This window comes from Leptonychotes weddellii, chromosome 5, assembly GCF_054177405.1.
Source record: "Leptonychotes weddellii isolate Sample4059 chromosome 5, ASM5417740v2, whole genome shotgun sequence".
NCBI classification, from domain to species: Eukaryota; Metazoa; Chordata; class Mammalia; order Carnivora; family Phocidae; genus Leptonychotes; species Leptonychotes weddellii.
The window spans coordinates 8111966-8139878 of NC_138373.1; the positions used below are offsets into that span (position 1 = coordinate 8111966).

Consider the following 27913-nt stretch of genomic DNA (forward strand, 5'->3'; position numbering starts at 1 on the left):
AACATTCCTTATCTCTTCCTAACATACTCTACATATTTATCTTTATCTTACCTATTTTTTGGCTAGGGATTTTTTGTTTTGTTCCTTGCTCTCCCCCATTGCCTAAAACAGTGCTTGGAACACAGTAGGTGCTCAACAGATAATTGCTGAAAAAAATTAAGCAGATAAAATGTGCAGTCAATGTTGGTGGGAATGCAAGTTGGTACAGCCACTTTGCAAAACAGTGTGGAGGTGCCTCAAAAATTTAAAAATAGAGCTACCCTATGACCCAGCAATTGCCCTACTGGGTATTTACCCCAAAGACACAGATGTAGTGAAAAGAAGGGCCATATGCACCCCAATGTTCATAGCAGCAATGTCCTCAATAGCCAAACTGTGGAAAGAGCTGAGATGCCCTTCAACAGATGAATGGATAAAGAAGATGTGGTCCATATATACAATGGAATATTACTCAGCCATCAGAAAGGATGAATACCCAACTTTTACATCAACATGGATGGGACTGGAGGAGATTATGCTAAGTGAAATAAGTCAAGCAGAGAAAGTCAATTATCACATGGTTTCACTTATTTGTGGAACATAAGGAATAGCATGGAGGACACTGGGAGAAGGAAGGGAAAAATTGGGCGGGGGGCATTTGGAGGGAGAGATGAACCATGAGAGACTATAGACTCTGAGAGACAACAGGGTTTTAGAGGGGAGGGGGAGGGGGGATTGGTTAGACCGGTGATGGGTATTAAGGAGGGCATGTACTGCATGGAGCACTGGGTGTTATACGAAAACAATGAATCTTGGATCACCACATCAAAAACCAGTGATGTATGGTGACTAACATAACATAATAAAATTAAAAAAAAATGTGCAGTCAAAACGACTGGCATGTGAGCTACATGGGATGTGGAAAAGGGAAGCATATGAGCAAGAATTCGTCAGCCTGAGCTCCGTGTGTAAGTGCTAGGTGGGCAGAAAAGGGTTGGTTAACCCTCAGATACAACCTCACGTTAAGCATACAGTAGGCTCTTGGCAACAGATTTGAATCTTTGACACTCCACCCTGGAGAGGAAGAAGGAGCTCCCCCAGGGGTCAGCCTGCAGACAGCTGCATCCTTTCTGTAAATTAACCAGTATGCCTGGCCAGTATTTGTCCTTCCATGTTTTCACCTCTTTGGGTCCACGGACCTCAAAGTGTGTATGGGGAAATAGAATCTTGTGGGGAGGGTGACAGTTTAGCTCCCAATATTAAGCTCCTTAATTTAACCCAACCCGGGGTGGGGGGGGCACTACCCTAGCAAGTTTGGATCTACGGTGGACGCGCGTCCTCTCCTCTGTCCCTCCCTGGCCTGCTGCTACTTTATCTCAGAGACAGGGGCCAGGGCTGAGGTCCTGGCCCCCTCCCCTCGAAATTTCCCGGAGAATATGGGGCGGGGCGGTGAATCAGCACTCGCTCGGACTGATGCAGCCTCAGTCCCCGCCAGGGGTCCCCAGTGGCCGCGGAATTAGAGCCCCCCCCCTTCTCTACCGCTCACGCGCTATGACCACTGGGAGATGTAGTCCTGACCGCCCCCTTTGTCCTTGATCTCTCCAACGTAGCACCCCACCGCTGAGTGAACTACAACTCCCAGGGGCCCACGCGCTGGGGCCTGACAGGGCGGAGGTGTGAGGGGGGTAGTTTGGAGGATACTCTGGAGAAACTGGGGTGCAGGAATCGGGGCGAAGTTAAAAACGGGGAGCACTGGCGGAGGGCAACGGGGAAAAGGGGGACGCCCAGAAAGCGGCCGCGAGCTGAGTTAGGGAGGGCAAGGCCAAGAAGCGGAAGGGCCGGGGCGGGACCAGGGCGGGGTGCGCGGGCGGGTGGGAGGGGCCGGTTGCGTCACGCGGCGTGGGCGGGGCCGCAGGGGGTTGTCCGCCCGCGGCACGCACAGCAGCCGCAGCCGCCTCGCGCCTGGTCCCGCGGTCGCAGCTCGAGCTACAGCGCCGCCGCCGTCGCCTCAGCTGCTCGCTTCGTGGGTCGGTCCCTCCGGCACACGGGCTCCAGCCGCGCCGTAGCCGCCCTCCGAGCCCTTCAGGCCACCCCGGTCTCCTCACCCGGCCCGACCTAGCCCGCGAAGATGGTGGACCGCGAGCAACTGGTGCAGAAAGCCCGGCTGGCCGAGCAGGCGGAGCGCTACGACGACATGGCCGCGGCCATGAAGAACGTGAGTTTCTCTTCTCCTCCCCTCCCCTCCCCCCGCCTCGCCCCAGCCCCTTCGCAGACGCGGGTCTTCTCGTGGACAGCCCGGGGACTAGTCGTCAGTCGCGACTGCAGCGTTGGCTGCCCCTCCCCACCCACTCGGGGAGCTGGGGAGGGCCCCGACAGCGATAGGGACCCGGGCTGTGACGCGGCCTCTCCTCGAGCGTCCCTCAGGGTTGGCGGCGCTGCCTCCTCGGCCTTCCCCGGGCTCGGGCCGGGGCGGGATCTTGCAGGGCTGGTCTCGGGAGCGGGGTCTCTGGCCCCGTATCTCCGGGTCCGCTGGGTACCTGAGCGGGGGCCGTGAACATCCTTTGTGCCCCACTTCCCCTCCTCCCAGCCTGGGCGTGGGGGCGGGGGACCGCATGGATGCGGTTCCTCTTTCTCTCCCTGGTGTCTGGGCGGCGCCTTTCCCATTCACTCATCAGGTCTCCTGGTTTTCTAATACTCCCCCCTCCCTCCGCCCCCAAACCTTCCCCACTGCCTCTCCTGATGGATCCTTTAGAACCTACCCAGGAAAAATGTAGGCTTTCCTGAAACCCTGGGCTCAGTGGTGCAAAACCGAAACCTCCTTGCTGCTCTCACGTTTTTCTTAACAAAAGGCTCCTCTTTCTTTATACCCCAAAGCAGGTCCTCTGGCTTTTAGGCAAGGGGAACGTATGTCTCGTTAGCTTTTTCACTGATCGTTCACAACATGTCCTCTTCATTTTTTCCTAATGTTTTTTGTATTGAAAAGGGTAGGTATTGTCTTTGAAATAAAGGTTATGCATTTAGCTGACTGGTTCAATTTGTGACACATGCTGTTTCTTTTTTAAATACAGGCACACATCTGTTGAAATTCCTATAAGTTGAAAAAATATTCTCTCTGATCTGATACTGCAAACAAAGCAGTGGTGGGAGGCAGTATCAAGTCATTCTAGAAGATTCTGCATTTGTCATATTGCAGGGAGCCTAGACTGGGTGGAGGCTGGGAGGAGTTATTTTAAAGGAGAAAAAGTCTTTTTTTTTTTAAATAATTTGTTTTAGGTATATCTGAGGCTTTTTTTTTTTTTTTTTTAAGAAAAGCTAGCGCATCCTCATACTGATGAAAAGAGAATGCTGATCGCCAGTTGTCGCATTTTGTCTGGGATGCAGATTCCTGCCTGTATTGCACCATTTTGTCAGTAACACTACATTTATCTAATGGGCTATCAAGGAGTTTGATATTAGAGGAGGGGGCAAGTATTGAGCATTATTAAATGAAACATGGGGAATTATCTAATGAATGATTTAGGTTTCCCACTATCTTAATATTTAACTTCCTGCCTTATGTAACAAAGGTTTTGAAAATGCATTTCCAGTGTGAAGTGAATTCAGGAGTGTATCTTCTTGCATGTTAAATCTTTTTAATGAAGCAATATAGGTGTCACAGATTAATTCTTGAATAGCTTTGCTTTTTCATAAAAGATAACAATGCTGATGTTTTTTATTTAAGCCAGCTACCTTAACGAAAACGATTTTTATCTCATTAAGGAAGAGCCCTGATTCTGAAATTGGGAGTATTGCTGTATTAATGTATTGCCACAGATGCTGTCTTAAAAAACATTTTAAAGCTCAAATGATAACTTGTGCATTTAATAGATAACAGTATTGGAAATATGTTTAATTCATGCTATTTAGACTCTTCTAATTTTTCCATATTTCTAGTTTCACAGGAAAGTGAGTGACCTCGCACCTATATCCATAGCAACCCAGTGATGTCACACACAATGACACAGAGGCTGCAATGCACCTAAGGGCTGGTAGGGAGTATGCAAATGGCATTTGTCCAAGGTAATGCAGAAATTAGCAGATAAGCAGGTGGAATTGAGCACTTTACCTTATTCATCAGATAGGAGGAGTTGGTCCAAAAAATAAGGATTTCATTTACCTTTAGGCATGCAAATCAGTGACCTCTAGGTATGCCTCTTCATTTTCCAATTTCTAGTTTACTCACAAGAGTATAAGATACATTTGTATTTTAAAACAGTTGTTTCGTTAAAATTGAACAATAATGGAATAAAAATAGCAGTTTTAAACAAGAATATGTCTTCTGATCATAGTGCTGGGGTGGACTGTATGCTTGGATTTATTGCAAGTTACTAAGTTGGCAGGTTTTAATAAAAGCCTTAGGGCGCCTGGGTGGCTCAGTTGGTTAAGCGACTGCCTTCGGCTCAGGTCATGATCCTGGAGTCCCTGGATCGAGTCCCGCATGGGGCTCCCTGCTCGGCGGGGAGTCTGCTTCTCCCTCTGACCCTCCCCCCTCTCATGTGCTCTCTGTCTCAGATAAATAAAAAAAAAAAAAAAGATTTATTTAAAAAAAAAAAAAGCCTTAAAAATTATGACTTTCTGGGTCATTTTCAGTAATGTTAGTGAGAATTCGTTACAAAACACATTGAGATTTGGAAGAGTTCTCTTTTGCCATATTTATATTTCTGCTTCTTGTCAGAGTATGGAGGAAAGAACAGTTTGTAAAATAAAGCAGACCTTTTTTCAAACCTGTTTACTGTGACTGAGGAAGTATGCTTACCTCTGACCCTCATTTTCCTCATCTGTAAAATAGGTCAATATCTACTTGAAAAACTTTGAGGATTAAATAAGGAATGTAGTAGGTGCTCAAAAATAGTAACTATAAAACTTTGTTTCTTCCTGTGTTTATAAAAGTCATCTCATCATGGAGAATTTGGAAAGTACAGAAAGATACAAAGAAAATACTCAGTCCTGTCACTCAAGTGAGTGCCCTTCTAAGGCTGAAATCATCCTGATGATAGGGGGATTAAATTTATTTGCATTAAGTGAAATTATCCTAGTAATACTGTTGTGACCTGTGCAGAGTGGTAGTTGTGTGTGGGTGACCAGGAAGGGAATAGCATGCAGTGTTTTGAAGAAGGAAGGGGGAAGTTTGTTTTTTTAAGTTAATTTTTTTTAACTTTTTTTTTTTAAGATTTTATTTATTTGATAGAGACACAGCAAGAGAGGGAACACAAGCAGGGGGAGTGGGAGAGGAGAAGCAGGTTACCCTCTGAGAAGGGAGCCTGATGTGGGGCTCAATCCCAGGACCCTGGGACCATGACCTGAGCCGAAGGGAGACGCCCAATGACTGAGCCACCCAGGCGCCCCTGAAGTTAATTTTTTTTAGTAATCTCTACACCCAGTGCGGGGTTTGAACTAACAACCCGGAGATCACGAGTCACATGCTCTTCCAGCTGAGCCAGTCACGCACTCCAGAAGTTTAGTTTTTTAAGAGAAACCTGTAGTCTTCCATTTAAGGAGGAGTGAACACCTAGATGTTTCTTATTAGACAATTCTGTCTTGTCCTTGGGATGCTAATAGCCTCTCCAGAAGTTAATATGCTAAGTAGGCTACTGGTACTTGCCTCAGGAGGGAGAAAAGGTTCTGGGCTACTCATCTTGTTGAGGTGACTGGGTTGGGGGGCACTGGCTGCAAAAGGCTATCTTAATTATAAAAAAAGTCTTCTTAGAATCAATAAAGTGTAAAATTCTTACTATCTTAAATATTCTCTTTTTCCTGCTAGTTCTTCCAGGAGGCTAGATCAATAGCCATTATCACTAATGGAGTAATGACACCTCTGTGGACTTGAGAGGTGGGAGTTCTGCCAGCCATTATTCTAAGTCATGTGGTTTCAATTGTTCTCTTCTTTGGGGTGGAAAGAATACAGATGACAGTTGGCTTTTTATGTAGTATTCTTTGCAATAACTGAAATGACATATTAAGTGCTTTTTGTAATTTAAAAAACCTTCCCCTATGTATTTTTTGAATTACATCAACATAAAAGGTGTTGCTAAATGTATATCCTTGTTACAGAGCTTTGGGTTACTAACAGACCACGGGGAGAATTTTATCGCCTAGTACCTTCGGGAAACATTTATTTATTAAGCCAAACTCTAAATTATTAAAAAGTAGAGAAAATGATTTTGTTTTTATTGAGGTAAAAGTCACAGAATAATTAACCGTTTTCATATGTACAATTCAGTAACGTTCAGCACGTTCACAATGTTGTGCAACTGTCATCTCTAGTTGAAAAAATGAGAAAATGGTATTTCTAAAAAGGGATGATGGTTTGGCTGTAGCTGGCTGGATTTCAAAACATTACTGATTCAGGAATGTGTCAATAATAAAGTAACCACAGCAGCTCACAGCCAATGGTAATCAGCACCCTTTTGTCTTTGTTTTCTGACATCTGAACCTTTTCAGCATAAATTGAAAAAAGAGACTTATCTTAGCTAGGCTTATATTTAAGAAGTTACAGAGCTTTAAAACCATATGATGTTCCCCCAAATTAATAAGAACAATTTATCTGAAATCAGAACAAACTATTAACTATTTGGAGATTATGGAAATGTTGCTGGGTTCTTACTGTGACTCATTTTCCACCCCAATGCTGCCTTCGTTATAAATGCTTTCCCTGCTGTGGGGCAGCGGTCCCCTAATGAACACTGTACAGTGCATTGAGAGGGTGAGCTTTTCAAACACAGGATGCTAAACTGACGGGAATCCCCTATGTATGATGTTACATTCATCGTTCGGGGGCTTCTGAGGTTGCCAAGAGTGTTTCACTCCCATTATCACCAGCCTTCACCCTTTTATCTGGCGGGGCATCTGATTATTTCTGTATTGCTATCAGATTCCATGGAATGTGGAAGAAAAGCACAGACCATTTTACAGGTTTAATATTCAAGGGGGAAAAAATCACACACAAATCACTGTTTTTTGTCTTTTTGCTTAAGTAAACTCTGCCCAATGTGGGGCTTGAACTCATGACCCCAGGATTGAGAGTTGTATGCCTTATCAACTGAGCCAGCCAGATGCCCCTCTTTTTGTCTTTCTAAGTTATGTTTCTTAATGCTTGAGCAGATGTTTAAGACTGCAATCATGGGAGGCTCTGCTTGTTTTTGTAGGTTGAAAGGGCTACCAGTATCAGCTGCCTTAGAGTCTTTCCTTTCATAATCATTTTCCTGTTTTCTTCCCCAAATTCTATTTTAGGTATCCAATATGATTTTGGTTCACTACCACCACATCATCTTACTTTAAATTGGCACTCATAGAGGTCCTTGAATTTTGATTTTACTTGTTTATTAATTTGGGTAAAAAAACAGTTCCATGAAAAGTGATCAGTAGAAGTTCCCAAAAGAGAGCTTTAATTTTAAGATAAATGGTTAAAGAATTGGTTTGGTCCCATGATTTTGCAGCAACAATAAAAATTAAATCTTAAGGACTTTGCATCAGTCTTTTTTTTTTTCTTCCTTTCTAAAGAACTAGTGAAGTCTAAGCCAAATTGTTAACAGCTTTTCACCTGTAAGGGTGTGTCCCACAGAGGGAGATTTTTCTTTACCTAAGTTGAATACTGTTCATGTGCTGCATAGCGGTAGTTGGATTGTGAGTAGGTAAATGGGAATGAGTGTGTTCTCACATATGTAGATTTTTTCCCATGAGATTTAGAAAGTAAATTTCCAAGTAAACTCATCGGTCTTATCTTCTTAATCTTTGGAGCAAGATCTTATTTTTGGAGAGATCGAAAGCCAAACTGAGTAGGACTCAGGTGTAGGGTCAGCTTTCTCCTCTTAATTCTGTTACTAGAACGGGTGTCAGAGCTGGGAATAGGACAGTGACAGCAATGGGCAGCTGCACAAGTAATGACAGGAGCTCAAGAGGAATCCCTTAGCCCCCCTCCCCCACAGCCGAGTGTGCAGAGTGGCTGCAGAGAAAAGGCTAAGAGGTAACAAGAGGAAGGCTTTTAAAGATGCAGGTTTGTTTTGAGGAGATAGGTCATTTCAATTTCTTGAGCTTTCTGAAAGGAATTATTAATACGACACTTGAGCCTACCATATTTAAATAACCTGGATCTAATAGCGGTCTCTGGTGCCAGTACTTCAAGGATGTGGAAATAAGCTTAAACTTTTTTTTTTTTAACTGAATTGTTTCAATTCAGTACCATTCAGATCAATACAGTGCTCTTTTTGTAGCAGTCTAATATGAAAAAGTGGACGAGTAGGCCTCTGCCCTGGTGGCCCCGGCGTGGATCTAGTAGCCGTGCAGATGGTCCCGTCCTCTTGCCAGCACAGTCTTACAGGAGGGCCTGCCTGACATGGGTAGACTGGTGGATAGATGCTATTTTCAAATGATATTCCACTCTTCACATATGACCTATGTCTAGTCTTTTTAAACTACATCTGTGCAATAGAAGTAGACTTCAGGCACTAGATTTTTTCTGTTAAGTTGAAAATGACCCAGTCCAGACGGGCAAGGAGAGAATAAGATAGGAGGCTAAGAACAGCAGGAAGGAACATCCCGAGGCACAGAAAAGCTCATGGGAACAACTGGGTAGTAGAGAAGGAATATTCTTTTTTTTTTTTTTTTTTTAATTGAGACAGAATGAGAGAGAGAGAGCACATGAGAGGGGGGAGGGTCAGAGGGAGAAGCAGGCTCCTTGCTGAGCAGGGAGCCCGATGCGGGACTCGATCCAGGGACTCCAGGATCATGACCTGAGCCGAAGGCAGTCGCTCAACCAACTGAGCCACCCAGGCGCCCGAGAAGGAATATTCTTTAAAATTTTTTTTAAGATTTTATTTTTAAGTTACCTCTACACCCAGTGTGGGGCTCTAACTTAAAATGATCAAGAGTCAGCCAGGCGCCCCTAATTTTTTGTTTGTTTTGTTTTGAGAAGGAATATTCAGGAATATTTTGAATTTGGGGATGCTGTTATTTTTTTTTTTAAAGACTTTATTTGAGGAAAGAGCATGAGAGAGAGAGAGAGAGCTGAGCAGGAGGGAGGGGTAGAGGGAGAGCAGACTCCCTGCTGAACAGGAGCCCCATATGGGACTCTGCCCCAGGACCCTGGGATCATGACCTGAGCCGAAGGCAGACGCTTAACCAGACGGAGCCACCCAGGCTCCAGGATGCTGTTATTTTTTAAGGGAGTCCGGTTTTTGGAAGGCTGTCATCAATGGGACTGATTACTGATGACAAAAATGTCTGGCCTTTAAGATGTTAGGAAATTTGGGAAAAAATTAACAGGTATCACCGTAATAATTCCCCATGCAGGGATATTTCCACCATGTCTTTTTCTGTAGGGTTTATTAGGCTTGCTTTTGTACCTTGCCTTCTCCCTTGACGTTATTTCAAGGATCTTTTATTTAACATTTATACTCTTTCCAAATTTGTGTAATAGTGCCGTGAATACCTTTGTGGCTAAAGCTTCCAACATAGTTTATATATTAGAACAGAGACCCAAAAGTGGAATTGCTGAAAGACAGCATAATTTTTAAGGTTCTTAAAATCATTAATAGGTACCGAGTTTCCTTAAAAGTAGTGAAAAATGTAATTGAATAGGCATTACATACACATACTTCAAAATTCAAGGATACCCTATTGCACTTTTACTACACGAAGAAAAAGAGTCATGGGGAGCTTGACTGCTAGCAGCAAATCTCCCTTTTTGTTGCTTTCTTGTGGTTGGAATGATTACCTTTAAAAAGAAAACACTGGGGCACCTGGCTGGCTCAATCGGAAGAGCATGTGACTCTTGATCTCTGGGTGGTGAGTTTAAGCCTCACTTTGGGTGTAGAGATTACTTAAACTTAAAAAAAAAAAAAAGAAAACACTAATATGGAAATTTTCAAACACTTGTAGAAATGAATAGTAGAATATGTCTCCATACAACCAGCTTCACCATTTGTCAGCATAGCAGTCAGTCTTTTATCTATGTACTTTCTTACTGGTTGGCCCCTTGGGATTTACCATCTTGGAAGATGGCTTCTTACCAAAAATTGCCCCTCATTTGCCATAAATGCTCAAGTTACCAGCAAGATCTCCCTACATTCAAATTTGGCAACCTCTAATGTAGTTTCTTGCTTAAATCATTTAACCCAGGTGACAGATGATTTGCATTTTTTCCTTGATTTTAAGAGGTGCTTCTCTGAAACGCAGGCGCTGCCTCTGCCATCAGCCTTTTCTCATGGCGGGGGGCGGGGATGAAAGCCTGGGTATGTCATGAGGGGGCAGAGGATGGATGGTGTTAAGAGTTTGAACATTACAGGACTGATTCCTCTCTTACTGCCTTTGTTTTTGTTTTATTTTTGGAAAGGTAGATTCTTCTGTTAGTTCTGGCTTTTATGCCTAATCTGAAAGAAGAGCTAAAACCCAATTGGATTGTTGAGGACGATGTGAGGAAACAACTTTGCTTTTGTTTGGCTTTGTTGCTTGCCAAACATTTTTTAAAAAATCATTTTCGCCTTAAGGTCAGTATACTGCTGGGTGTTCAGATGGATGAATATGCTGGTGGGTAGGTAGTAAGCCAGTATATCCTGGCTATCTGGCCCCAGACAACCTGGCTTTGAATCCGTGCTCACAGGTATGGAGCTGACCAATTTAATGAGTTAGCAGTAATTTAGGTGGATATGTTGCCATTTTACTTATTTTTTTGCCATTTGAAGGTCCTGCAGGAAAACTTGAGATTTTTGGAAGGGGATCCATTTATTGAGGAAAGGAAAATAATATGGTAAATTTCAAACAGCTGTAATTTCAGTAATAGAGTAGCAGGACATCGAAGTCACACTGGACTTCAGGGGCTATTTGGTACAGAAGCGATGCTGGAGTAGGGTGTTGGGCTAGAAGGGAAGGGGAGAGCATGGAGGGAGGAGGAATAGCCTGTGTAGTTTCAGAGTGTCTAGGAGCAAAATGTGCTGCGGTAGTGTGTGCATTTGAGGTACTCTTAGCAAGAGTCCACAGAAGTGAGTAGGGGCCAGTTCACAAAAGGCCTAATGAAGTCTGAGTTCTTCCTTAAACTATGGGAAGTCCTGGAAGGACTGTAGGCAGAAGAGGACCATAATTCGATTTTTGATCTGAAAAGATTTGGAAATTGAAAAGTACAGTGAGGCAGAGGGAGAGAGACTGATTAGATTGTTATGGGGGTTGAGTCTGAAGGGATGAGAACCTGGACAAGGACAGTGAGGGCAGGTCTGAGGGGGAGTTTGATGGCTGGAAACAGAGAAGAAAGAGGAGGGAGGAAAAATAATGGACGAGGTGAATTCCACTGTAGTCGAGCTGAGTTTGGGGAGCCATGTAAGTGGAGGCAGCTACATGTTAACACGTGCAAAGCACTTAGAACAGCACTGTGCACAGGGCAAGCACTGTTAATATTATTCGTTCATCGAATAACCGGGTATTTTTGTAGGACCACTTAATGACTGGGCTCTTGTCCGAGAGTTGGGGAATACATGGCCCACCTCATGGCATTCATGGAATGGACATTCTAGTGGGGGTCACTGTCTATCCATGATGGTTAAAACCAGGCATAGTAAGGTCACCTAGGGAAAGTGGAGAGTTGGGAGTCAGAATAAAGAAGCCGAGCCTGTTAGTTGGTAGTGAGGAAGGCTGGAAACCAGGAGAGAATGCTAACGAAGGGAAGAGCGGGTCAGGAAAGGGGGAGTGGTTAGCAGTGTTGGATTCATTTAGGAATAGAGATTTAAGTTGAAGATGTAAGGAACGTTGGTTGGGGACTAGAAATAGGAAGGACAGTTGATGGCTTTTTTGAGTTGGGTGCAGGGGTGGTGGGGTGAGGGGTGAATGAAAGGTGAGGAAGTGCTGAGAAGTATAGACTTATTTTCAGGAACTTGATTTTTCAGGAAATGAGAAATGAGATAAATGAGATAAAAGGCATCACTCATTTTCGTCCTGAACTTGGGTGATGTGTTAATGGGAAAAAACAGGTGAGGAGGAGGGAAGATCTAGGGGAGAGAAATGACTGCTGGGCTTATAGTGAGGGGGAGGAAACACTGGGTTGGCACACAGGGAGGAGGCAATGATAGCGCCAGTTGTCTGCTAAGAAAAGGCTCGGCTTCCCTCGTGGTCACTCTGTTCTGTGAAGAGGCCAGAGGAAGTAAGGATCGCGAGGCAGTAGGGCTCTGCTGAAGTTAGAAAAACCTTAATGTGCAGGGACTTGTCTTAGGTTGATGTCTCTCTCCCTGTCTCCTCTCACCTCAGTAAGAAAGTTTATATTCATACAAAAGTAATTGAATTGATGGACCTTAGAAGAAAGGAATAAAGCCTGAAAGGAAAGAGAGAAAGGATGGGGTTTAGGAGCACGAGCTAGTAGGTAGGAGTGAGGACAGGTATTACTGGATGGAGTGTAAGAGTTTGATTTTAAAGGTGAGTGATTTTGAACAAGGAGGTCAGGGGTGTGGTTTGGGGGTTAAGTTGTCAAATTTGGTGAGATAATTGAACTATTATTTATAATTAATTTGGAGGAATAGCCTTGGATAATGGAAGTGAAACCAGAGATCTGGACACAGGTATGGACATAGGCGAACAGTCCCAATGAAAGTGAAGAGGACATTGATTCCAGGGGAAGTTGTAGAAGCCTAAGAAAAGGCCTAAAAGGAAATTATTATGAAGGGGAGTAAGTATGGGTTTGTATAAGAAGCTGTTTAATTTTTTTTTTTTTTTAAGATTTTATTTGAGAGAGAGCGCGAGCAGGGAGAAGAGAGTGAAGCAGGCTCCCCCCTGAGCAGAGAGCCTGGCACAGGGCTTGTTCCCAGGACCCTGGGACCATGACCTGAGCTGAACGCAGATGGATGCTTAACTGACTGAGCCACCCAAGCACCCTGAGAAGCTGTTTAATTTTTAACTAATTTTGATTTAATTGCTTTTTAGAATAGGGTTATGTGACTACTAGCCATGGGAGTGCTAGAATTAGTATATCTGAATTTTTTCAAGACATTCGATCAGGTGTTTTCCTGATATGTGGGGTTAAACAGCAAGCTGCAAAGTTCTGACAAATGTCCTAATTGTTAGAAAGTCGGCAGGGGGGTGGGGCGCCTGGATGGCTCAGTCATTAAGCATCTGCCTTCGGTTCAGGTCATGATCCCAGGGTCCTGGGATTGAGCCCCGCATCGGGCTCCCTGCATTGCAGGAAGCTTGCTTCTCCCTCTCCTACTCCCCCTGCTTGTGTTCCATCTCTGGCTGTCTCTCTGTCAAATAAATAAAATCTTTAAAAAAAAATTGTTAGAAAGTGGGATCAGACTGGAGCCATGGGTGGAACCTAGGCTACTGAAGTGGCCTTATTTTTGCTTAAAGTCTTGTACTTTGGCCCCCAAATTCAGCTTTTCATGATTACATTTGATGCAGATGGTACCCAACCGTAGCACTTTGGGGGGAAAGTGTCATAGGGCATTAATTGAGATCTCAGTATGAATTGAGACTGACTGATTTTCAGAAGTTAATTTAAGCAGAATTTAACATTGCAAGATAATAGTATTTTTTTTTTAAAGATTTTATTTATTCATTTGAGATACAGAGAGAGAGAGCATGAGCAGGGGGAAAGGCAGAGGGAGAGGGAGAAGCAGGCTTCCTGCTGAGCCAGGAGCCCAATGTGGGGCTTGATCGCAGGACCCTGGGATCATGACCCCAGCTGAAGACAGATGCTTAACTATCTCAGCCATCAGCCACCCAGGCGCCCCTGCAAGATAATGGTATTAAAATGAGCATATAAGTTAGGTTAGTTTTTGTTTATATCAGATTACCCAAAAGAAAGATTTCTTATTTCTCACAGTTCTGTTTGTTGGCCAAGTAGTTTTGGTTTAGACCAGCCTCGGTGTGGCTAGTTGAAACTACAGTGGCCATGGACGTTTCCCAGCAGCAAGCCCTTCTTGATAAGCACTGTTCAGGCCTCTGCAAAGGAAGTCACATGACCGAGTGCAGATGATAGGGGTGGGGAGCTAGATTCCATTTCTTCGTGGGAGGAGCTACAAAACATTGCAAAGGAAGGAGATCTATACAGGGTTGGGAGGAATTGTTAGTGCTACTTACTTTTTTTTTTTTTTTTAAGATTTTATTTATTTATTTGACAGCAAAAGAGGGAACACAAGCAGGGGGCAGTGGGAGAGGGAGAAGCAGGCTTCCCGCTGAGCAGGGAGCCCGATGTAGGGCTTGATCCCAGGACCCTGGGCTCATGACCTGAGCCGAAGGCAGACGCTTAACGACTGAGCCACCCAGCCCCCCATTAGTGCTACTTATGCAGACAATCTGGGCTTGATACATCATGTCACCTAAACATTCAAAAGTGACTGGTACCATGGTGATTCATTGGTGAGTGCAATGTGGTACCTGCCCCTAAGGACTTCAGTCATTGTGGGAAAAGGAACGATATATATTTAGCAGTACAAGGCATTAGAAGTAAGCAGTATACAAGATGCAAGGTAGAAGTTACTCATACACAGAGTGAGCAGTGATTAGAGCTGCCTGAGAATTTTTCAGAAGACTTCAGGAAGGAAGTGTATGTGGTATTGGAATTAGGACTTGAAGGATACATGGCGAATTTTTCTTTATGGGTTCTGGAAGTGTGTCTAGGTGGAAAAGCATGAGAGCACGGAAGTGTGCAGTATGAGGAAGAGTGTGAGTATCATGACCGAGCATTGATAACTTGGCACAGGGTTTTTCTACCTTGGTACCATTGATAATTTGGACCATATTCTTCACTCTTAGAGAGGGGCTGTGCATTGTAGGGTGTTCAGGAGCATCCCTGGCCTTTGCTCAATAGGTAATCTCTGTAGAGCAGATTTTAAGAAACTGCTGCAGTGTACCATAGTTCATATAGCACTTGTATACACACGAGCTTGTTTAAGTTTCTGCTGGGAGCGTACCCCTGTCTCCACCAAAACAGATCTATGATAAAAGCAGCAATTATAAATATTAGCTCATTTGTTTGCTTGCATTCAGCAGGTAGCCTGGCTGAACTTTGAAGTCTTGTATTCTCGGTAGCAGGCTGCAGGGTAGTGACAGAGCAGCTTACTTGCGGGAAGAGAGTCAGGAAGGTGAGGGGAGTTGTATACAGATCATGGAAACAGTAAGTAGCGAGACCAAGAGTTGAGGAGGGCTGCCTTCACCTGTTTTGAGGAATTGATTGTGGCCCTGAGAGATAAAATTCTTAAGGCTAGCACATGGCAGTTGTAGGGAGATAAACTTGGTTTTACCATGAAGTTCGTTTCTTTTTTTTAAGATTGATTGATTTATTTGAGAGCGAGAGAGAGAGCACAAGCAGGGGAAGATGCAGAGGGAGAGGGAGAAGCAGACTCCCTGCTGAGCTGGGAGCCCGATGTGGGACTCTATCCCAGGATCCTGGGATCATGACCCGAGCCAGAGGCAGACGCTTAACCATCTGAGCCACCCAGGCACCCATGAAGTTAGTTTCTGAAGGTGGATTTAGGCTGAGTTCTCACAGAAGATGTGTAAGTAGAGGGTGGAAGACCTTCACTCAGGATCTGTAGGAGGGGAAGGAGCTGTGATTTGGTATTAGTGTGGATTGTCTGTACTTCGGGAAATTAACATACATAATCTCAGTATGTTTCTCTCCTTGTTGTTCCCCCCCCGCCGCCCCAATAGTGGCAGGAGTGAATGCTTTACAATGAAAAATACTTGTGGTAGGAAACGTAAATTTCTTAGCCCTTTTCAGATTTGCTTAAGTATACCCGAGTGATGAACCTACACAGTATTCTTGTTCTCATATTGGGGGAGGGGATGAGAAATAGTAACATACATCAGACTACATGGGAGTTTATTGGAAATCACAAGAGGAGAATTAATTATTAGAGGTTTGTGCTCTGTGACAAGTGACTTTGTATAGGCCCACGTATTACGAAGTGTGAAGTATTTGGAATTCGGAACTCCTTGAACACACAGGAGTTAATGTTTAATTGCTGGGGTGTGTGAAAGTGCTGTGTAGACTATGATATAGTGCAGCAGTTTTCTCTTTACAGCCTTATTTAGAGAAAATCCACATACTGTACGGTTCACCCATTAAAAGTGTACAGTTCAGTGGTTTTTAGCATTTCAGGGTTGTGTTAGCTGGCGCCAGGATCAGAATCCTAGAATAAATATCATCATTCCCCAAAAAGAAACCCTGTACTCATTGGGAGTCACTGCCTACTCCCCTGCCCTCAAAACTCCCCAGCCCTAAGCAGCCACCAGTCTGTTTTGTGTTTCTGTAGAATTTGGGACATTTCCTGTCACTGGAGTCCTATAGTATGTGGTCTCTTCTGACAGGCATCTTTCATTTGGCATAGCCTCTTCACTGCCATCCATGTTGTAGCCTGTGTCCCCATTCCATTCCTTTTTATGCTTGAGTAATACTCCATTGTTTGGATAATATTGCATTTAATTTAGTCTGCTTACCAGTTGACATTTAGATTGTTTTTGCTTTTGGCTGTTTTGAGTAATGCTGCTAAGAACCTTTGTGTACAAGTTTTTGTGTGGACATTGTGTTTTCATTTCTCTTGTATGTACTCACCTACCGGTGGAATTGCTGAGTCATGTGGTAATTCGACATTTTCAGGAACATGGTGCTGCCATTTTTTATTTTAAGGTTTTTATTTATTTGAGAGAAAGAACAAGTGGGAAGGAGAGGCAGAGGGAGAGGGAGAAGCAGGCTCTCCACCAAGTACATTACTGCCTTTGGGCTTTTTTTTTTTTTTTTTTAACTTGGTTCTCAAAATTGGTTTTAAACTTTAATTGTAGATACAGTTATCAGGGTGAATTATGGAGTGGGTTTGTTTGAATTGGTACTGTAACAGGTCAAAATCCAGTCTTCTCAATCTCGACTGCTTCCCAGCCACTCTGTTTTCACACCTTTCTAGAAATACACTGAGAAGACAGATACTTTCTGAGTGACTAAGAATTCCACAGTATGGATGTGGCATAATCTTAATTAGTTTCTTTTTTTAAAATAATTTAAAAAAATAAAAATAATTTTTTTTTAAACATTTTATTTATTTGACAGAGAACACAAGCAGGGGGAGAGGGAGAAGCAGGCTCCCGGCTGAACAAGGAGCCCAGCGTGGGGCTCGTTCCCAGGACCCTGGGATCATGACCTGAGTCAAAGGCAGACACTTAACCACCCAGGTGCCCCTAACAAGTTTCTTGCTGAAGACCACTTAGGTGGTTCCAGGCTTTAGCTGTTAGCAATAATGCAGTGAATCAGTTTCTGGGAAGGGAATTGCAGAGGGGCGCCTGGCTGGCTCAGTCCCAGCAGCGTAGGACTCTTGATCTTAGGGCTGGGAGTTGAAGCCCCACGTTGGGTTTAGAGCTTACTTTAAAAAACGGGGGTAGGGGTGGGCATTGCAGAGGCAAAAGGTTGTTGAATATTTATAATTTTGTTAGTCCTTTCCAGATTGTCCTCCATAAAGGTTGTACCAGTTTATAGTTTCCCACCATGGATGAGAGTGCTGTTGACACCATCACCTTCACAGCAAGTCACAAGACTTCGGTATTGCCAGTCTGATTGGTGGTTTATTCCTCTGCCTGTACAGTATATAGATAATGTGTCCATTATGTGGATACCGATGCCCATCCTGCACCTTGTCATCTTATTTTTTCTGTTTTTGGTATAGGGTGTTCATATATAGCAATCACTGTGTTTATCTTTTTCATGTCCTCTTGGCACTTCCAGGTGATTAGTACTCCAAACCTAGGGGCACAAAAAAATGTAAGATGGGGCCAAATGTTATACCTAGTGTCTGCTAGTACCCCCCTTTTTTCATCTTTTCTTTACAAGACTATTTTTTTAGAGCAGTTTTAGGTTCATAGTGAAATTGAGTGGAAAGCACAGAGCTCCCGTGTACCATCCCTGCCCACAGCACCCGCCCCCCCACTATCAACATCTCAGTGGTTTGTTATAATCAGTGTTATAATCAGTGTCCTGGGGGCGCCTGAGTGGCTCAAGCCCCACATCGGGCTCCCTGCTCTGTGGGAAACCTGCTTCTCCATCTCCCACTCCCCCTGCTTGTGTTCCCTCTCTCGCTGTGTCTCTCTCTGTCAAATAAATAAATAAAATCTTTAAAAAAAAAAATAATAATCAGCGTCCTGAGACCTACAGTGTCACATTGTTATCAGCCAAAGCCCATGGTTTACATTAGGGTTCACTTGGGGTGTACATTCTATGAATTTTGGCACGTGTGTAATGACAAGCATCCACCATTAGAGTATCATACGGAATAGTTTCACCACCCTAAAAATCCTTTCACAATCACCTATTCATCCCTTCTGTCTTGTTTTTTGGATGTGAACCCAGTTCTTTCTTTGTGGAAACTTTCAGTGTTCTTAAATTAGTGTGTCTTACGTTCACTACTGTAACTCCTATTTTCTTTTTTTAAGATTTAGTAGAGCAGAGAGAGCACAAGTCGGGGGGGAGGTGCAGAAGGAGAGGGAGAAGCAGGCTCCCCTTTGAGCAGGAAGCCCAAAGCTGAGCTGGATCCCAGGACCCCAGGACCATGACCTGAGCCAAAGGCAGAGGCTTAACCCACTGAGCTACCCAGGCGCCCCTTATTTTTTTAACTTCCACACAAGCTTTTGCGAGATAGAAATAGATTTTAAGTAAAATAAGCCTGATGCAAGTTTTTTTCTTATTTAAGAAGATATTAAATATATGAAGTTGCATTCATTACAACTTAAGGTTCTTGATAAGTTGAGGAAATTGTAAAAGACTGGGTGCTCTAAGTGTTGGGGTCAGAAAGTCATCTAAATAGCTTTCCAAGATTCTCAAGGGTTGCTAATCTTCCATTGAAAAGTCTCTGCATCAACTCTTAGGGGAAAACGCTAATTAATATCTGATTCCTTAGCATCTGGGATTTGGGGAGTTCCAGTTCTTAAACTGTCCTTTAACTATCTGAGAATAACAGACTTTGGGGGTCTTTTTACTCATCTGTTTATCTTTAGCTCACTAAAAGAAATTTGAACTTGGGCTAGTATCCTAGTCATTGAGAAGAGAGAAACCTTAATTTTGTTTTTAGGCAGAACGTGTGACATGCCAGAGGATGCGGACTTCCTACATTTTACAACAGCCAGGACAGTGTATTTTGGGGACCGTATTTACAAGTGTTGCATTCTTAGAAACAATTCAGTGACTGTTTGGAAAAATAATTACCTCCTTTCCCAGATGATACATATCTCTCATCTTCCCACATTGAATTCTCTCATTCTATCTTGGTTACTATGAGCATATATATTTTTTCCTTTTAAAAGTTATCTTTTGGGGGTGCCTGGGTGGCTCAGTCGTTAGGCGTCTGCCTTCGGCTTGGGTCATGATCCCAGGGTCCTTCGATCGAGCCCTGCATCGGGCTCCCTGCTGAGCGGGAAGCCTATTTCTCCCTCTCCCACTCCCCCCCCCCCCGCTTGTGTTCCTTCTCTCGCTCTGTCTCTGTCAAATAAATAAAATCTTAAAACAAAAAAGTTATCTTTTGACTTCATATATATTTTAAAGATTTTATTTATTCATTCGAGAGAGAGAGAGAGCATAAGCAGGGGGAGGGGGGAAGCAGATTCCCCACTGAGCTGGGAGCCTGATGGGTGGGGTTCCATCCCAGGACCTGGGGAGATCATGACCTGAGCCTCCCAGATGCCCCATCTTTTGACTTTCAAAACTAGTACCTTTGGGATCTCTATTTTAATGTAAAAATCACAGATTCATTCTCACACAAGTCCTTTCGATCTTAAGCGTTTTTTGAAATTCTGATTTAAGGTTTTTAGAGAAACTTTCCTTTGAGCAGACTTTTTAAGAGTTAAAGGTTTTTCTCTCCAACTTAGTTTTTCAGTGGCAGAGAACATCTGGGTATGTTCCAAATGTGGTTGAGTTTATTGTATCTAAAGGTGATATTGACACTTCATAATCTCCATGTTTCTGTTTGAGGCAACTATGCAGACTTTACATAAGCACACAATGCTGCCTCTGGGCTCTGCAGCTATACTTCATTTGCAGCAGGAGGAGACCCAGCAGTATAGGGTACTGGTGAGGTCATTTGAGCTTTAAATAGTGGCTGGCTCTGGAAATAAGGACAGCATGATTTAGGGGAAAGGCCAGAACTGGATCTCAATGGCCTTAGGCACTCTGGCTTCTCTCTGCATTGGAGACAGTGATCAGGTTGCAGTAGAGGCAGCCAGCCTTTGGTATTCCGTGAATATAGGCTGCAGTCCTATGGTATGCGTGCCTGAGGCTTACAAAGGCCTCAGCGTGTTTGAAAGCCAGTCTGGGGAGTTTTTTCAGGCTATATGAAACCAAAGTTTATGGAAAGGAAGTGATGTAAGGTAGCTAAGGAAATTTCAATTTAGAAGAGAGAACAGGATGAAATGGAGATGCGATACTTGATACAGGGATATAAGCTAGCAGATGGTTATGTAAGAAATTTAGAGGCTTCTTATGCTGAGAATTAAAATGGAAAATTATTCAAGGTATTCTCAAAAGTAATTGCTCACACCTCTGTCACTTTACTGGGTCAAGAGCACTTTATCGTTTATCTGATACACTCTTACAATAACTTTATGAAAGAGGCAGAAATCTGAGTTTAACAGAAAAGAAAATCAAGGCCCAGAGAGATGAAAATTTTGCCTCAAGGTCACTTAGTAAATGGTGGGACTGGGAAAACCCATCTTCTGGGTTAGGTGAATACACATCAGAAATCAGCAGGAGTGGGGCGCCTGGGTGGCTCAGTCGGTTGAGCGGCTGCCTTCGGCTCGGGTCATGATCCTGGAGTCCCGGGATCGAGTCCCGCGTCGGGCTCCCTGCTCGGCGGGGAGTCTGCTTCTCCCTCTGACCCTCCCCCCTCTCATGCTCTATCTCATTCTCTCTCTCAAATAAATGAATAAAATCTAAAAAAAAAAAAAAAAAAATCAGCAGGAGTGACAGTGTGGTCTGTGGGTTGAGCAGAGGGTCTCCAAAGCCTAGAATATATAAAGAATTGGATGTGGGGAGAAAAAAAAGAATTGGATGTATGATATGAGCTGCCTTATGCCAGAGAAGTGGTGTTTCCACAGGGGAATGGGGGTCGGGGGTCATAGAATGGAAAGCACCTCTGTCCTGGTTTCCTTCTGGTCTGAAGTCCAGTAGTACAGAAACCCTGTCTTCCCAACTCTGCCGTCAGTTTCACAAGAAGGCCATGTCTGGTAGAGGTCTTATTCTTCAGTATAATGGGAGAATCAAAAATGCATAGTAAAAGGGTAACATAAGAAAAGCTGCTAATCAGTATAGGAAATATTTTGAGTATAGGGTACCTGGGTGGCTCAGTCGGTTAAGCGTCTGCCTTTGACTCAGGTTGTGATCCCAGGGTGCTGGGATCAAGCCCCACATCAGGCTCCGTGCTCAGCTTGGCGTCTGCTTCTCCCTCTCAAATAAATAAAATCTTTAAAAAAAATTTGAGTATATGTCATTTGCTAGATACTGTGGGAATTAGTGAGCAAAGGATGATTAATTCTTTCAAAGAATGAATTGCTTGCAGTAAACTAATAAGTATGATTTGGTTTGTGTTCTGATTTAATTATCTCCTGAGAGATACTATTTAATTTACACAACCAGTTGCACTAAGCATAACCCTTCCCACCTCCCGGGTTATGAAAGTGCCATACATACTAAATGTGAATGATTCACACACAGAAAAAAGTCTCTTGGTATCCCAACCCCCTCCCCCCAAATAGTTTTGGTCTTTCACTTTGGATTATGTCTCCCTGCCCTCCCTTCACATCTATAAGTAATAACAGATGTTATATAGATGCTATGGTTGATCCACACAGGGATCAGTGAGAATTAAAGAGAGTGGCCAGTTTTAATGGGGTGGAAGGAGAGATGGGGAAGATTTCATAGAGGATGTGCATATTAACTGTTAACTTGGTTCTTGACACTTGTATAAGTATTCCGGGCAGGGGGAGAAGAACAAAGGGTAGAAGTATGAAGTTTTTGTTATACTTAACATGTTACGACTGGAGCCAAAGGTAGGAGAGGACAAGGTGAGAGAAGTATCTAGTCCTTCTGAAATAGTTGATGACCTGGGATTCTTGATGTTGTGGCTTAGCCACTGACTTAGTATACACCAGTTTAGATACAATAGCCAGACAGACAAAAATGTGCTGTCTGATTAGGAATAAAAAATAAGCTCTAGCCTCCTTGTAAAAGCTTCTCTTTTATGTGGTGGACAGTAGTATATGGCTCTGATACGACAGGCATGCAGTAACAAATTAAGTGAATGTAGTGTTATTGACTCGATTTAATTTTTTTGTTATAAGCAGTTTTTTGGTAGTCATAAAAATATAGATCATTGGTGTGACGTTGCTTTAGTTTCCTCAGGGTGGTTAATCATTGGGATGATGAAGATTGAAACTTAGAAATGTCCGTATTGAAAGAAGCATTAATTGCTGTGGCCACTTCAGCTTAGCAGTACCTTGCTCATCTCTGCATTCTTTTGTATCACTGATAGTGTTCGGAGTGCAACAAATGTGTTCTCACAGTTGCTAACATATCTCAGTGTTCAGACTCAGTCCCGTGCCCCCAGTTTTGACTTCCCTTCCTGAGGTTTGTAATTCATATAGTCTTAACCCAAGAGCAGAAAAGCCACCTCCTGTCTCAAAAGGCAACTTGAATTTGACTTCTGAATATTCTCACTGGAAAGGGATGGAACTGAGTAGACAGGACAAGGTTGGAAGGAAAGTGTCAGTTTGATTGCCAAAAAAACTGTTGAGGTATCTAACAGCCATCTGTGCTTAAAATCCCCAGGATTGGTATATATGTAATGTTACAGGAGAGAACTATTGACCTTTTGCAGTTTAGATCCAAATTTGGTTTGTCATCTAAGAGCTCACCTTGGTAGATCTTCATTGAAACAGCTATGTGAAAAGTATGTGTCCTTTTCTAGGGAAGAAGCAGGGGTTTAGGCACCACTGATCCAGCTGCAGTGTTTTCCTTGTTTGTCATTCGTTCCAACTGTCCCCCTTCCGCGCACCTACACAGTCTCACCACTCTGTCCAATCGCTTTAGTCACCTGGTGGATCTGTTAATGTTGTAGTGGCATAAAGATGTGGTCGACCCAAGCAACATCATCTGGACCATAACTATTCTTCATTCTCTCCTCCTCATAGGTGACAGAACTGAATGAGCCACTGTCCAATGAAGAGAGAAACCTCCTGTCTGTGGCCTACAAGAATGTTGTTGGGGCACGCCGTTCTTCCTGGAGGGTCATTAGTAGCATTGAGCAGAAGACATCTGCAGATGGCAATGAGAAGAAGATTGAGATGGTCCGTGCTTACCGTGAAAAAATCGAGAAGGAGCTGGAAGCGGTATGTCAGGATGTGCTGAGCCTGCTAGATAACTACCTGATCAAGAATTGCAGTGAGACCCAGTACGAGAGCAAAGTGTTTTACCTGAAGATGAAAGGGGACTATTATCGCTACCTGGCTGAAGTCGCCACTGGAGAGAAGAGGGCGACCGTCGTGGAGTCCTCTGAGAAGGCCTATAGCGAAGCCCACGAGATCAGCAAGGAGCACATGCAGCCTACTCACCCCATTAGATTAGGCCTGGCCCTTAACTACTCCGTTTTCTACTACGAGATCCAGAATGCCCCAGAGCAAGCCTGCCACTTGGCCAAGACCGCCTTCGATGACGCCATTGCCGAGCTCGACACTCTGAACGAGGACTCCTACAAGGACTCCACTCTCATCATGCAGCTCCTCCGCGACAACCTAACGCTCTGGACAAGCGATCAGCAAGACGACGACGGCGGCGAAGGCAACAATTAAGGCCCCCAGGTGGACTGGCAGCGCCCGCTGATGCTACTACTGCAGTCTTTATTTTTTCCCATGAGCTGGGGGTCGGGTGGGGGAGGGAAAGGGAGGGACGACCTTCCTAGGGAGAAGCCCACGACCTGTCCTGTCTTTGATTGCCTCTTTTGACATTTTTGCCAAAATACCACTAGTGGAAAGTCAGGCTAGCTGTGCTGGTATTGGAATAGCAGCCTCACACTGGCGTATGGACTGTTCTGTAGATGAGTGCAGGTGGAGCTGTCTGTCTTTAATCTAACTTATTGCTAGAGAATAGGGTTTTAAGACGAAAAGAAAACTGAAACAGGATGGCCCTCATTCAGTAAGTTCTGTGGTTCCAGTAAGGATTTGTATATACATACGCTCTTGTCCTACGTTTTGGGTACTTTCTATCTCATCTGTTCTAGCTGTGCGTTTTTTTTCAGGGTGTACTCGACCAGCCATGGACTAGTTTAAATCCCAAACTGACAGACTTGGCACATAAGGTGTGTTTATCCTTATGGTTTAGGCCTTGCCAGTTTCCTGAAGTCTCGGATTAGCTGACAGTATTAACACTAAATTGCAGTTTACAGTATTTCTACATTACAGCCATATGTAACATCAAGCCATTGATTGTGTATTTTTCTTTGCTAGTCATTTTGGCTTTACATCCTTAGCCTTATCCAGGTTGGTTTTGCTGTTCGCTGTCTCCTAGGCCAAAAGGCTTGCCTGAGGAGAATTCAAAGCTACTTTAGGTTTTGGTTAATAGGTGCTTGGCAGGTGGCTGTGGGATTTTTGTCCTTTCCTCTTAACTCAAATCCACCACAAAAATGATTAATCACTTTAATAGAAACGTTAAACACCACAAAAATAGAGAAAATTCAGGTCTGTATGTCATTTATTGTGTTGATATTTTCAGAGAACTCCTGATTTTTAAGCTGCCACAGCTCCTTCCTCAGGGATCACGCTGCCATCACTCTTCACTTGAGTGTTCCCCACTGGACCTTCTGCTGGTGGCTCTTGGGAGGGTGGAGACGCTGTTGAGCTAGAGAAGCTGGGCAGTCATCTTGAGGAAGTTTGTGGTGCAGTGTGTGGAAATTCAGGTGCTAGAAGCTTACTGGTAGAAAAATCCAAAGGAAGAGCTCTTCTATTCATAAGCATTCTGTCCAATTTTGGGAGCCTCGTAAGTATGTCCGTTTTTCCTCCCCAAAAACACTCCTTCCCCAAGCAGTTGTTGTCGGAAGATGAACTAAAGTCATTCTCAGATAATAAATCACTCCTATTTGACCAAGATTTTTTCTAAATATATATTTTTTTTTAATGAAAGCATTGAAGCGGGAGAGTCCTTTCTCTCTTGTACAGTTGACACACGCTCTGGAATCGAAGAAAACTACATTGCTGTTTCCACAAATCTGTTCTCAGCCTTAGGTCCTTCATTCTCATTTTGGAAAAATCTGTCTGAAAACATGACCTGTTGAGTGTGTGTTCAGCCTTTTTTACAAGATCAGAAACGGTATGAACTCCCGAGATCTAGGTAATGACGCCAGACTTGTTTTGTCTGTTCCTTTGGTTTATTTAGTCAAGGAGAGGTATGAGTAGTAATTGAGGAGACACTTGACAGTTGCTTTTGCTGTTTACCAAAATTGAACTTAGAGTTGGGAAATGAAGATGTTTGACAGGATCCAGGTGATAGTGAAGAACAGAACGGTGATGCCCTGTAGCATGGCACAGTTTACCCAGCGTGACTTTCCTTAGAAGGTTCCCTCCATACGCTAGAGCAAAAGTCCCAGTTAACTGAACCCTAGCAGAACTAGAAGAGAGCTGTACAGCTTTATGTGCCATCACCGGGGCCTAAAGTCAATGCCATGGATGGGAAATGATTTGGGGGGAGGGGGGGTAGGTGGGGCTTTCCTTAACTTATCTTCATGTCCAGTGAGCAGTGTTGTGTCCTTCCTTGTAGCCTTTGGAAATGATTTACTGGAATTACAAAACCTATTTTTTCTTTTAAATTTCAGCTTTGGCTCTGGCTGCTTTTTAGAATAATGCAAGATGCAGTTATACCTGAGGGCTAAAAATGAAGAGGGAATGGGAGACTTGATATTTAAGCAGCTTGAATGGTTTCTTTTCTTTTCTTTATTTTTAAAGAAATGCACTTGCCTCTGATACTGTCTCTCCAGTGAAATGATCACTCCTCCATTACTCTATTGATACAATATTGTGCATGCTAGTGTTGTATTTCTATACAGTAGCTTGAAATTTATTAACTTATACTGTAGGTGTTATGTATTCCTATGACAAAAAAAAAATTAAGTCTTCAAATTTTTTAAAGTTTTTTTTAATTTAATTTTTTCCTTTTGGGGATACAGTTTGCTCTACCAAATAGTGATCGTAACAAATTGATCTGTTTTGGATGTTGCTATAGTGACATGCAGTTATATATTTTGTTTTTTGGGTGGGGGGGGGAAGCAAAAGAAAACACCAGTGTTAGCTTAATCTTAATGTCTGGTGTTTGTCATGGTGAAATTATAACTATTACAGTGTAGGAGAACAATGAATATGTTCTCTGAATGAGCCTTTGTGCTTTTTGTCATGTTATGCAGTGAACTATTTTTAAGGTCTAATCAGTGATTATTTTTCCAACTCCGTGTTTCTCTAAGGAATTATTTCACACACGGACCATTCTTAGCAGTTTTCCTCAGTGATGGAATATCATGAATGTGAGTCATTATGTAGCTGTCGTACATTGAGCAAATAAACTTACAGATCTGATGTCAGTGCTACTTAGTTTTATTTAAATGACTTTAATTTCCCTTTGCTTTCCAAGGGTTGGTTGGACTGGGGGCAAGGGACAACACTGTCTTGGAAAGTGTTTATAGCTGGGAGTCAGACCTGTGTTTTCTGACCTTGAAAAATCATTGCACCTTTTGGGCCTCCATTGTTGCTCCTACAGAATGAGCATGTTCAGATAGATCTCTAAAGGCCTTTCAGGGGGTATGATTTGTGAGAAGCACAGATCTGAGTTTGAATTATGGCTCCTTTTGATCCTTGGGCAAATTCTGAAACTTCTGAGCTTTGGGGTGTAGCTCTAAATGGAAACTGGGTCACGTGCCTGGTTCGGTCTCCCAGTGAGGCACCCAGTATTGTTGGAGATCTCATTAAGTCTTAGTTGAGGTGGTTCTTTGTGCTGAAAATGTTCATAAATAAATGGTCTTACGTCTAGTCCCTCTGAGGTGCTTGGCAGCCTCAGTTGGTATGGCCTGAGCTCTCAGTAGCGTTGCTGTTGCTGGTCGCAGCTGTCAGAATGCACCCCCCACGTGAATCACGTCCCTGGGTGTGGGGGTGTTCTGCCTTGATCACTGTGGGGAGGGATATTTGTCTATAGGAAGGAAGAATGCCAAGGCCAAGGCTTTCCTCCATCAGCTTGGGTGTGCTCCAGCAAAGGGGTGGGGGGGTGCGGGGTATTTGAAAGAGGGTGGCTTTTTAATTTTTGGGGTAATCGGAATTCACACTGTAGGAATAATGATTTGTGCGAACCAAGTTTTTGCCGCGTACTGGATGAATTCACCTATGTTGGCTCATTTGTCACTCAGAACCACCCTGGGTGCCGCCACGGGTACAGCTGTGGATACAGAAGTGGCGGATGTGCCTGAGTTCCCACGATGTCAGAGCCCCAGGCCTGGGCCGTCCTGGGCCCTCCTGAGCCTTGCCTACAAATACCAGGCTGCTTCTGCTCAGCTAGGAGACTAAGAAACTGAGTGGCAGCCACTGTTCACGTGATGACAGCTCTTTCAGTGTGGGAGTTACTGAGGGTAGAGAGACGATCAGGACAGTGCACATGCGGGCAACATCAGAGCAGTCATGTAACAGGCTCACCAGAACTCAGCAGAAAGAAGGGGTGGCTCCTGGAATCTGACAGAAGACTGGAAATTGCCCAGAGTACTTCCTCGTACACTTAAATTTCTCTTAAGATAAAATGCTCTGTTGCTGCATTTCTATCCAGTTTGGGAGAGTTCCCCTTAATGCAGTGGTTCTCAAACTTTACAGGACCCCTTCACACAACTCTGTAAGAGCTTTCGGTTATGGGGGGATGTATCAAAAACCAGAA

General features: G+C 43.6%; 1 protein-coding gene and 1 long non-coding RNA gene across 2 annotated transcripts; both read left to right on the plus strand.

The window, feature by feature from the left end:
• The first annotated feature begins 1913 nt into the window (after window positions 1–1913).
• YWHAG (tyrosine 3-monooxygenase/tryptophan 5-monooxygenase activation protein gamma) lies at window positions 1914–26577 on the plus strand. The gene is made up of 2 exons (XM_081819477.1): window positions 1914–2194; window positions 23152–26577. Exons 1-2 carry the CDS (start codon window positions 2108–2110, stop codon window positions 23806–23808), a joined length of 744 nt encoding a protein of 247 aa, XP_081675603.1. The 5' UTR covers window positions 1914–2107; the 3' UTR covers window positions 23809–26577.
• Window positions 2202–19157, plus strand: LOC145721506 (uncharacterized). Its single transcript, XR_014145232.1, has 2 exons — window positions 2202–4038; window positions 12510–19157. It is a non-coding gene; the product is annotated as an uncharacterized LOC145721506 (long non-coding RNA).
• Window positions 26578–27913: the final 1336 nt, after the last annotated feature.

What these genes read in the sequence shown, in the direction of transcription:
- YWHAG (XM_081819477.1), top strand. Translation starts at nt 2,108, where the DNA reads ATGGTGGACCGCGAGCAACTGGTGCAGAAAGCCCGGCTGGCCGAGCAG. An exon ending in TGGCCGCGGCCATGAAGAAC is followed by an intron (nt 2,195 to 23,151) that starts GTGAGTTTCTCT and finishes TCCTCCTCATAG; the next exon opens with GTGACAGAACTGAATGAGCC.